The 12668-nt window shown below is 45.0% G+C and overlaps 1 protein-coding gene across 2 annotated transcripts in view; it reads left to right on the top strand.

The window, feature by feature from the left end:
• ZNF395 (zinc finger protein 395) overlaps positions 1-12668 on the top strand; it is a 78685-nt gene that overhangs the window by 48891 nt on the left and 17126 nt on the right. For both annotated transcript variants that reach the window (XM_033938611.1, XM_033938610.1), the window contains exons 5-7: positions 582-817; positions 930-1030; positions 9077-9338. In XM_033938611.1, coding sequence (XP_033794502.1) covers positions 582-817; positions 930-1030; positions 9077-9338 — 599 coding nt within the window. The remainder of the gene's footprint in view (positions 1-581; positions 818-929; positions 1031-9076; positions 9339-12668) is intronic.

Genomic DNA, 12668 nt, shown 5'->3' with positions numbered 1-12668 from the left:
CTTAGAGAATCTGGCAAAAAACGTGCACTACCTTAGTATTCTGTAAAGATCATTCCATGCAGGGCACCCTTTACAGAATGCTAGCTTAGCACACATCATTTTGGCACCTATCTTTGAACACTGTTTACAGAATCTAGCCCTATATGTGTATCTTATGCATTTTCATTATGGTGGTCCTGAAAATCTGACTAGCAAGATGTGCCTCCAGGAGCGGGTTAGGTATTGCTAGCATAATTACACAATTTAAAAGAAGTCGAAGGCCCTGGTACACATCTGTGTAGGGTAGTACAGGGAAAGACAAACATTGTACATCTGTAGCTCATTCTCAACTGTGAAAAATCTCTCTTCCTGACTCGATTTGTATGATTGATTAAAATTCCTGCATTACTCCTGTACTTCTGAAGTGTTAATTACATTCGTATACCCTGCAGTTCCTTTTTCCTCCCAGAACTTGCTCCAGTGACGTGTACCTGAGACTTGCAATAAAATGTGTCCTCTGCTGTCCTGGACCTTACCATGCCCAGGATATTTAGACCTATTGGTGTCTTGTAACTTTGCTCCCTCTTCTGTTTCCTCCCCAGCACCCCAAGCAGCCTTTGACTCATGGAAGGAAAGTGGAGATGTTTCAGACAGTGGGAGCAGCACTGCCAGTGGGCACTGGAGTGGTGATAGTGGCATCTCCACACCCTCGCCCCCGTATACCCAGCTCAGCCCCAAGTATTCGGTGGAGGCTTTCGGCTCTCTGCGAGCAGATGAAGGGTTTGACACTGACCTTGACCCTTTCCTCGTGGCTGAGCCATCTCCACGTAAGAGAAAGGTACAACAAAAGGCTATGGATCAGCTCAGGAGAAACAAATAAAAGCACATGCAGCTTTATTGGTCACACCCAAAACTTAACTCGTAGGTTTTTTTTGTTTTTACTTTTGCAGAATTCTTTGAAGGTCACGTACAAGTGTTTGTGGCCAAGTTGTGGGAAACTTCTTCGCTCCATTGTAGGCATCAAGCGACATGTAAAAACCCAGCACCTCGGGTAAGACCTAGCACCCTGGAGGATGTACCCAGTGGGGAAATGGGAGAATGAGCGTAAATTGGAAGAGGATGGAAGACCCTCAATACTTGCTATAGGAGACTGCATGTCTAGGTTGACAAACTGTAGGAGATTTCTCTACCCTGATGGCAGTGATCACTGCCTTGACACTCACAAAATCTTTCTCCCATGGTCTGCCACTACAGTGTGCCCTTTACCTCTGTAGCCTTAAACTCCTATTAGTGCTCTAGGGAAAAGGCTCCATTATGACTTTTTTTATTATTGTACTGGGTGCTACTATAAGTAGAGCTGAGCAGTAGCCTAGTGGATAGAGCACCTGGCTGAAAATCGGGAAAACCCAGCTCAAATCCCATTTCAGTTCCTTGGGCAAGTCAGTTAACCTCAGGTACAAACTTAGGCAGGCTTTTATTAAGTTGCTCTAGAGGTTTTAGCATGGGCCAGTGCGGCAAATGCTCTGACACTCATAGAATTCCTATGAGCATCAGAGCACTTGTATCACCTGCCCGCAGTAAAAATCTCTAGAGCAGCTTGGTAAAAGAGGTGGTTAGATTGTAAGAATGCCAAGATCAGGGAAATATCTATTGTGCCTAAATATAACTCACCTTGAGCTCCTATGGAAAAATGTGTAAACTAAATTTTTTAAAAATTAAAACAAAAACCAGTACTTACTCATAGAGGTGGAATGAGAGAGGATCGGCGCTTTTCTTTTAGCAAGGCTATTTTCAGGCTTATGACTCTTCTCTAGGATGTTTGGTAATCAATGTCAACAGTAGCATAACCTGTTTAATGAAATGAAATTTGCAGTGGCATAAATACTACTCACAAAATCCCCACATAACAAGATTCCATTCTACCAACCTTCAGGGATAAGTAATGGCTTCCCCCAGTTCTACCTTAATAGTTTATGGAATTTTCCTCCAGGAATTTGTCCACACTTTTTTTTTTTTAAAACTAACTGCTTTTACCACATCCCTCTAGCAGTGTTTGTATTTTTTGGAAAAAGTAAATAATTGATTCGTGTTTACCCATTCTATTCCACTCAGGATTTTATAGGCCTCTTATATCTCTCGTCAGCCATCTCTTCTTCAAACTGAACAGCACTAACCTCTTTAGCATTTCTTCACGTGAGAGTCGTCCCATCCCCTCTTGTATCATTTTGGTTGCTCTTCTCTTCACTAATTCCACTGGGGAGAGTGTGGCGCAGTGGTTAAAGCTACAGCCTCAGCACCCTGAGGTTGTGGGTTCAAACCCACGCTGCTCCTTATGACCCTGGGCAAATCATTTAATTCCCCCCATTGCCTCTGCTACGTTAGATAGATTGTGAGCCCACCGGAACAGACAGGGAAAACTGCTTGAGTGCCTGAATAAATGCATGTAAACCGTTCTGAGCTCCCCTGGGAGAACGGTATAGAAAGTTGAATAAAAAAAATATATATATTTATATATCTTTTTTGAGATGCAGTAACCAGGATCATACACAATACTCGAAAGTGCGATTACATGACGGAGTGATACAAAGACATTATGATTATTTTTTTGCAAGGTAGGATTTGTAGTAGAGAATGACACGGTGGCGGTTTACCCGCGGCCACCGTGTTTAGCCGCGGGTAACCCGCCAAAACAGGGAACGAAAACTAGCAGTTGCTGCGGCGACGGGGACAAGGCCATTCACCGCCCCGTGGAGCGGTGAATGGTCTTGTCCCCGCAGTGAGGCATGAAGGATCGCGCGGTCCCCGCAGCCCACACCCGCCTGCCCAATCGATCCTAGTGATTAGCCAGCTCTCTCCCTTCTCCTTACCTTAGTTTGTAGGTTTTCTTTTTCGGCGACTCGCACGCTATCAAAGAGCCGCGCACCCGCTGTTGCTCAGTTTCGATCTTCTGCTCTGATGCAACCGGAAACAGGAAGTTGCAGCAGAGCAGAAGATTGAACACTGAGCAGCCGCGTGTGCGCGGCTCTTTGGGAAAGCGTGCAGGTCGCCGAAAAAGAAAGCCTGCAAACTAAGGTGAGGAGAAGGGATAGAGCAGGCTAAACACTAGGATCGATTGGGCAGGCGGGTGGGGGCTGCGAGGACCGTGCGATCGCCCGTGTTCCCGTCTCAAACTGGAAGGAGAGAGTGAAAGGGAAAAGGATTCTGGGCCAAGGGGATGAAGATGGAAAGAAAAACCCACAGCAGGAAAGAAAGGGAAGGACAAGCAGGTGAGCCAGATGCTAGAAGCAGGGAGGGGGAGGAAGAAAGAGGGAAAAAAGCTAGATGGGGTTCAAAAGAAGAGACACACTGGTATGGAAGAGGAAGATAGGGGAAATCTGGACATAGGAAGGTAACAGAAAGAGGGGAAATTATGTGCATGGGGCTTAGGGACAGAGACATAAAGGGGACATGCCAAGGGGATGGTATATAGACACAGGGGGGGGGGGCAATGGCAGATACATAGGGGAGATATTAGAAATGGGGAAAATAGGAGCACAGAAGTGAGATGGTTTGTGGGGATGGGACAGGGACCGAGCTCGCAGGCTCCAGTGGCTTGCACAAATTACATTGTAACGTGCCATGAAAATAAGAGGGAGGAAGGTAGATAGATAGGCCATGCGAGAGGAGCTGAAGGGTGGTAGAAAGGAACAGATGGTAAAGGAGGGAGGGAAGGGTGGTGGTGGAAAGGAATAGGACAGACATTGAAGGAGGGTGGAGAGGAACAGACCCTGAAGGGAAATGTGGAAGACAGAATGGGAAGAAGACAGATGCCAGACTATGGGGGAGCGGAGGGAAGAAGATGGGTGCTAGACCAATTGGGGGGGGAGGTGAAGGGAGAGGCACAGTAACAGCAAATGGAAGACGCAGAGAGAAGACACACAGTGGATGGAAGGAATTGAATGAGAAGATGTGGAAAGCAGAAACTAGACAACAAAGGTAGAAAAAAAATTCTATTTATTTATTTTTTGCTTTAGGATAAAGTAGTATATTAGTTGTGTTGATAAAAATTTATAAACAAAGCCCTGCCAGCTGAACATCTCTTTCTCTAGTTCAGCAGCAGGAACTTTGATTTATAAGAAAGGAATAAGCTAAATATTACAGTACTAAGGCTTATATGGATGCAGCGGGGACGGTGACGGGGAGGTGAAAGGGATGGCGGTGACGGTGACGGGGTGGTGAAGGGAACGGCGGTGACGAGGCGGTGCAGAGGATGGTGGGCCGGGGACGGGGCGGTGACAGGGACAGATTTTTTCCCCGTGTCATTCTCTAATTTGTAGCACTCTCCTCCTGCTTACCTTTTGCATGGAGGTCGGAAGGAAAGAATGGGGTCCCTTCCAGGCTACGATGAAGGTGAGGAGGGGTCTCACCAGACTTTTACTTGAGGGTCCAGGATTTGAGTTTAAACCATTGTAAGTGCACTTTCCAAATTATTTTCTTTTGCTTCAGCTTAGTATAATACTAAGATCATTATCGTTTGCTGATGATAAAATTAATAGGTGTCAATTTAATGTGATGTTGTGGAGAAAAAGGCTTTTACTGTAACTCTGCATGTATGGTGCAGAAAAAGACTATGCTTAACGCTATTCTATAAACTGTACCTAGAGTTGGGCGTGGTTTATAGAATACGCAAACTGGCTGACACAACCCCCCCCCTGACTAAAATTTAGATGTGATCTCTTATATCAGCTGAAGCTGGCATAAATTCCCACCTCTAAATTTCACACAATTGTACAACCCCTTCAGAGGAATATCCAAACAGACAAAGTACAAAAATCCTCTAATAAAAACCCCAAATTATGAGCAGCACTGCAAAGGAACGTATCACTGTCCAAAACCAGAATAATAAACAGGTATAATATATAAATAATTGAAGTGGGGCCTCAGTGCTATAGTAGAAGGTATGGTGCGCTGTTACCAGTGCTCTTGGCTTACCATTTTTGAAACAAAGCAAGCATTCAAGCTTCGTTGTGCACTATCACGGGCCCCCCAGTGCACAGTTAATAGTGATTTTTAAAGTGCAATAAATAAATTCAATTTAATAAATGAAGTTAGAATGTAGTGCTGTACATAACGAAAGGTTAAAACTCAGAACCAGCAAAAAAAGTAAAACTTATCTGCTGTAGCTGGCAAAAAGTCATATCAAGTCCACCATCCACGAACTTTCAAATGTCCTTCTCAATATTCCAACGAGGCTCAACAAGATGGCCAAGTGTAGCGCAGCTGGTCCAGTTTCAGGAAAACCCTTTTTCAGGAGCAAGAAAGGAAACTTATTGTGGAGGAAACAGGCCGCAGGCTGTTAGAACGCCACCGGTGAGACAGAATGGGAGAGACACCAAGTAATTTAAAGCAGCTGAGCAACACGTCATCCTCAACAAACTTTATGGAGAGCATACACACACACACACACATCCGGGAATCACAACAGAGTACTCCATTCAATAGTTTCATTCAATCCAGCAGGACTGACAGTGTCCATTTCTACGATCCAGTATTGTTCACGTAGGTGAAGATAAGATCTCTTGTCATCAGTCCAAGTTTCAGGTATTTGTTCAAGCACCAGCCACCTCAAATCCCGAAATACATGCGCTTTATCCATACAATGCTCAACCATAGGAGCAGCTGTGACCTCGTGTCAAAGCCTACTCTTATACTCTGTCAATCTGGTTCGGACCTGACACATAGTACAGCCCACATACATAAGCAGACAGGGACATAGAATGACATACACCACCCCCATGGATTTGCAAGTCATGGAACCCCTCAGCTTATAGAGTTTACCAGTGCAAGGATGTTGGAAGGTATCCCCTTCAAAGATAACTCGCATACCGCACAATTCTGATATGCCATATGACCTTGATGCCCCCGGGCTACACTCATTTTATTTGAATGCCTTACAGTGGTGAGATAGTTGGCCAAATTCTTAGGTCTCAAGTAAGTAACCCAGGGACCCTCACTAAATACAATATGCTTAGTGAGCACATTCCAGTGCTGGCGAATACTATAGCACTGAGGCCCCTCTTCAATTATTTATATATTATACCTGTTTATTATTCTGGTTTTGGACAGTACGTTCGTTTGCAGTGCTGTTCATAATTGGGGGTTTTATTAGAGGATTTTTGTACTTCACCTCTAAATTTCAGCATATAATTTTTAGGAACACTCATGGCCCACCCATGGCCATGCCCCTCTTCAGATCCATGCATTAGAACTTGCAGGCACCACTTTATAGAATACACTTAAAAAGTTGCACATATAAATTCTAATTAGTGCAAATTATTACCGATAATTGATTATTAGTGGCCAATTATCGGCACTGATTGGCTCATTAAACAAGTTACACATGCAGTTTGGCCTTATAGCCAGATTTGCAGCCACAGCTTTAGTAGCCATATATAGAATATACGGGTTAGAGTACAAAATTGGGCGTGGAAGTTACTATTACCGGTACTACTAATTATTTCTATAGCACTACCAGATGTACACAGCGCTGTACAGAGTCACAAAGAAGACAGTCCCTGCTCGAAAGAGCTTACAATCACAGACAAGACAGAAAACAGGATGTCATGGATACAGTTAGGAGAACGGTTAATCCGCTGGTTAGTTATAGTATAATGCTTGTTGTGTGCCTAATGTAATTATTCAGTTAGGTGCTAATAAGCACTAAGGGTCATATTCTATAAACAGCGCTTAGCAATGCCTAAGTTTGGAATCCACGTCTAACTTTTTTATTTTTTAATTGGCTTAATCAACTTGGTAACTGATCGACAGTTTTCAGCCAATCAAAAAAAAATACATTTAAGAATTTGACGCTGAACTCTTAGGACGCTTAGCGACACCTAAGTGGAGGTGCCTTCCCACACTTAAGGATGCCTAATGACGCCTATCTCAAAAAATAGGCATGGTTGAGCTAGGGGTCCGACATAGGTGCCGCCAAATTAGATGAGTGCAAAATTGGTCTAATGATACGGCACCAAGTCTGCTTAGGCATCACCAGGTTTGAATTTATAAATGGCGCCTTGTAGTTGGTTGACAACTGCGTCAAGCGGCACTAGGTCTCGTTTATAGAATCCGGGCCTTGGTGCCAATAGTAGGTTCTTAATTGCAATAATTTGTAGTTACTCATGCAATTGCACTTGCACACTATTTCGGAATATGAATGCCTAAGTTCAGTAGTGTGTTAACTACAAAGGGGGTAAAAAAATGGCAGGTCTGGGGCAAGTCATGCAGTTGCGTGTGTAAGTTAGAGTACTAGCGCTTACAAGCACAGCTGCAACATTTAGATACACCAGCCATCTGGCTGACATAATTGCTCACGTCTTCAACCTCATTTTGAGGCCCATTTTTAAAGCATTTACACACACAAAGTACCATAGAAACCTATAGTGCTCTGAAAATGAGCCCAAAATAAGGTTGAAGGACCTAAGGAAGCCATAATGTGCTCCTATCCCTTGTTAATCGCCTTACCCTCAGATTCTAAAAAGGGCACTAAAAATTGGGCACGCAGGGGTCATTTACGTGCATAACTAAATTGGTGTCGACAAGCACTAACGCACGCTAATTTGTAGTTACATGCTTAAATATTCTATAAATTTACATGCTTAAATATTCTATAAATTTACCAGCCAATATTCAGCCCAGGGGCTGCCTTAAAATATGTGGTGGGTAGGAGAGAGCGGGGATTTAGAGGAGGAGGAGGACCCACATAACTTCTGGTGGTCAGCACTTTTTTAAACACCGACTGTTACAGGCAGATTTAGCCCCAGTTATTTAATGTCGGGCCTTGTCTGGGCATTGTCATTGAATGTCCATGCTAAATAAATGTAAAGAAACCACCCAAGGTTATGCGGGTCCTGACTGAAAATCAGCAGGATCACACTTGTTTGTCTTTGCTTCTCTGAATCGCTCCTCCCTTCTACCCACCATGTTTCCTATGGTGGCCTGAGGCCCCCTGGGCCTATCTGTTCATACCTGGTCCAGTGAGGTCGTATGGTCAGAAGCGATGCCCACTCCTTGTCACAGCAGCCTCACAGTACATGCTCAGTTAGCTATGAGGCTTAAAGGCTGTCCTGATTTTTAATTGCTCACTTACCTGGTTAGAGGTCTGAACATGGCCACTAACCAGTTAGATCCTGTCTCTTCCTGGGTTTTGCTCATGAACCACCCCAGCACTAACCAGACAACGCAGGGGTAGACTCTGGTAATATTCAGTGGCCACTGAATAGCAATATCAAGGCATTCAGAAGAAATTTAACTGGGCTGGAGCCTGTCCTGCCCAGTTAGATCACTTTGGTTATCAGGCCCTTAGCATCTAATTTCTATGGTGTGCCTCCAAGGGTGGCCATGGTCCTGGGAGGGGCATGGGCAGGTCAAGGGTTTCAAGGAATTAGGTGATAAAAGATATAGAATGCTGTCAGTAGCAGCCAGTATTTGCCTATTGACATGGCATAACAACATAAAAAATCCATTTCTAGACCGCAAATACCGAAAAGTTCTATGCGGTTTACAAAAGTTTAACTAATAATACAAATCATAATGAGAATCGAATAATCAAGGGCCAAGAAACTTCCAAAATAAAAAGGTTTTCAGGTGTCTCCTAAACTGTAAATAAGAGGTAGACAAAGATAACACTGTTTAAAATCTTTATCGCAAAATGCTGCCCGGAAGGAGAGAGTTCTATTATGATATCTTTTAAATCTACAGCCCTTGACCGGTGGAAAAATGAAAAAAGCTTTAGTACATCGAGGGCAGTGTTGAGGAGAGTGACAAAACAGTTCTATCAAATAGTGATCATGTCCACTCCAGAATTAGGCACCAAAATGCAGGCATTTGCTGTTATTCTACAGTGGCAACCTTTGTAATACTGCTGCTACAGATTTGGTGCTTGGTGCTGATTTTTATTTTTTTTTGTGCTGAAGTTTTAGTGCCTTTGTTGAATCGGGTTCTTAGTGTCATCTCCTGAAACTCACAAGGAATGTCTTAGGTGTCCTTAATCGGAGAAAACAGTAATTTATATATATTTTACAAACATGGACTTTTTTTTCCCCCTTGCTATTTTTAGAGATGGCTCAGATTCCAACCAGCATAAGCGAGAGGAAGACTTTTACTACACTGAGGTCCAAGTGAAAGAGGAATCTGAGGCAGAACCATGCAAAAGTCCCAGCGTCATAACCGCTGCCCCGGCATCTGTCATACAGCAAGCCCCAGCCAGGCCTAAGGTGCCTGTAGTGGAACCCCTGCCAGTGGAGCCCCTGCAACCTGGTATCCTCAGCCACTCGGCCCCGGGCTCCTTCTGGCACATACACAAGGATCATGCCTATCAGGTAAGCCCTCCGCTTTTTGCCTTTGAATCATACGAGGGCAATAAAGTGCAAACTACTCTTCTTGAAAACATTTTTTATTGCCAACACAACTGGCTTCCTTAGATAGGCATCCTCAAAGCTCTGGAGGCATGGCCATATTTGTGCTGGAATAGGGAATCTGTTTCTGTCCTTCACTTTCACACTTAGTGTGGCACTTGCTATTTGAGGTGCCAAAGGTGCTACAAAACCAGAGAGTCAAGTTGCCCAGTTCCAACAGGAAAATTGTAGGACAGTCCTAGACTTCTTACGATCCTCATTCTGATGCATTATGGGATATGCAGCACTAATTTTAACAGGTATTTATTTATTTGTTCAATTTTCTATACCATTGAGGTCAGTCTCACCTCAATAGTGAGCAAACTCATGGAAAGACTTATTAAACAAGAATTAGATACGATCCTGACCGAGGAGAATCTACAGGATCCCCAGCAGCATGGATTCACAAAGGGAAGGTCCTGTCAATCCAATCTGATCAGCTTCTTTGACTGGGTTACAAGGAAACTGGATATGGGGAAGTCTCTAGACGTCGTGTACTTGGACTTCAGCAAAGCTTTTGATAGCGTCCCGCACCGCAGATTATTGAGCAAGATGACTTCGATGGGATTGGGAGTGATATTGACGACATGGGTCAATGACTGGTTAAGCGGTAGAATCCAGAGGGTGGTGGTTAACGGTACCCCCTCCAATACATCGGAGGTGACCAGTGGAGTGCCACAGGGATCGGTCTTGGGACCGATCCTTTTCAAAATATACATAAGAGACCTGACTCAAGGGCTTCAAGGTAAAATAACACTATTCGCCGACGAATATGCTATATACCAGGGGTGCCCAATATGTCGATCGCGATCGACAGGTCGCTCACTCAGGTGACCCCAGTCGATCTCAGAGCGGGTTCCCTTCTTCCCTTCTCTTTTTCCCCTCCTGACTGGCCCGCCTCTTGAAGAACGCCAGCCAATCAGAGTGCTGGCAGTGCGGCGTGAAGGTCGGTGGCGTACCAAGTGGGGGGCGGTCTGCCCTGGGTGCACGGCTTGAAGGGGTGCGCAGCCGGCCAGGTGCAGGTCCTCCTGCCCTTCCTTTCCCCCTGTCCGCGCTCGGGGCTCGTGCCTGCCTGGTCCTGTGCCGCCGCCCAAATGGTGCTGTTCAACTCTTGCGAGACTCGCGGGAGTTGACGGCACCATTCGAGCGGCGGCGCAGGACCAAGCAGGTGCGCTCGGGGCTCGCGTCTGACTTTAACTTCCGGCGCAGATGGAGCCTGCCGAGCTGACACAATTCTGCCGGCACGAGACCAGGCAGGCACGCTCGGGGCTCACACCTGCCTATTACTGCCGCAGCAGATGGGGACTTGGGTGGCTGTCCAGCAGGGAAGGCTGCCGATGCAGCGCTGGACCGCCAGGATTGCATCAAGGTACCAGGGCTGAGGGGATGTTTAAAATACCAGGATAGCCATCTAGGGAGGGAAGGAGGGATTTTAAAAAGTACAGGGGGTATGATTAAAAAAAGGTACTGGGGGATACGTAGGGGGATGATTTAAGGTACTGGGGGATATGGGGGATGGTTTAGGGTACGTGAGGGGTATGGGGCCAGCCTGCCTGCCTTGTGCCCTGTCACTGCCTAGCGGCAGTGGTTTGGGGGGAGGGCAGGGAGAAAGAAAGAAAGGGGGCAGGCAGGGAAACAGAAGGAAAGAAGGGAAACAGAAAAAAAGAAAGGGGGCATGAAGAGAGAAAAAAAGAAAGGGAGGCAGGGAGAAAGAAAGAGAAGGGAGAGAGGAAGAAAAAGTTGGGGGAGGGAATGAGGTCTGGAGGAGAGGAAGCATACAGGCTGAAAGAAGGGAAGAAAGATTGAATGCACAGTCAAAAGAAGAAAGTGCAACCAGAGACTCATGAAATCACCAGACAAGGTAGTAAAAATGATTTTATTTTAAATTTAGTGATCAAAATGTGTCTGAATTTATATCTTCTGTCTATATTTTGCACTATGGCCCCCTTTTACTAAACCGCAATAGCATTTTTTAGCACAGGGAGCCTATGAGCATCGAGAGCAGCACTGGGCATTCAGTGCAGCTCCCTGCACTAAAAACTGCTATTGTGGTTTAGTAAAAAGGGAGGGGGGTATATTTGTCTATTTTTGTATGGTTGTTACTGCCTTGACCTCTTTGAAAAAAACCCGGAATAGGAATGATATTTAATATTTTCTCAGTGTACAGTGTGCTTTGTGGTGTTTTTTATTTTATTTTATTGTTGGTAGATCATTTTGACTTGGTCATTTTAAAAGTAGCTCGCAAGCCCAAAAAGTGTGGGCACCCCTGCTATATACTATTATGCAACATAGTAGATAACAGCACCTTACCCGACAGTATGGAGCAGGACCTGCTCTTATTGGAACATTGGTTCTCGACTTGGCAGCTGGGCTTTAATGCCAAAAAATGTAAGGTTGGCAGCAAAAACCCATGCAGAACTTACACTCTGAATGGTGAGACCTTAGCTAGGACTAGGGCAGAACGTGATTTGGGAGTAATCATTAGTGCAGAAATGAAAACTGCCAAGCAGGTGGAGAAAGCTGCATCCAAGGCTAGACAAATGGTGGGATGCATCCGTAGAGGTTTCGTCAGCCGGAGGCCCGAAGTCATAATGCCCCTGTACAGATCCATGGTGAGACCTCATCTTGAATATTGTGTTCAATTCTGGAGACCACATTATCAAAAAGATGTGTGGAGAATCGAGTCGGTTCAGCGAATTACCACCAGGATGGTCTCGGGACTCAAGAACCTCCCATATGAGGAAAGACTGAATAAACTGCAACTATACTCGCTTGAGGAACGTAGAGAGAGGGGGGACATGATTGAGACTTTTAAATATATCACGGGCCACATCGAGGTGGAAGACGATATCTTCTTTCTTAAAGGACCTTCAACCACAAGAGGTCATCCGCTGAAAATCAAAGGTGGGCAATTTCATGGCGACACCAGGAAGTATTTCTTCACCGAAAGGGTAGTCGATCATTGGAATGAACTTCCATTGCAGGTGATTAACGCCAGCAGCGTGCTCGATTTCAAAAAGAAATGGGATATGTATGTGGGATCTCTAGCCGGGTGAAGTCTGGGGGTGGGTCATTAGCGTGGGCAGACTTGATGGGCTACAGCCCTTTTCTGCCGTCATATTCTATGTTTCTATATTCTCCCCAGGGAGCTCAGAACGGTTTAATGAATTTATTCAGGTACTCAAGTATTTTTCCGTCTGTTCCAGTGGGCTCACAATCTATCTAATGTACCTGGGGCAATGGGGGTGGGGAGAT

The sequence above is a fragment of the Geotrypetes seraphini genome, chromosome 3, assembly GCF_902459505.1.
Source record: "Geotrypetes seraphini chromosome 3, aGeoSer1.1, whole genome shotgun sequence".
Taxonomy (NCBI): domain Eukaryota; kingdom Metazoa; phylum Chordata; class Amphibia; order Gymnophiona; family Dermophiidae; genus Geotrypetes; species Geotrypetes seraphini.
This window is presented reverse-complemented; position numbering and strand designations above follow the sequence as displayed.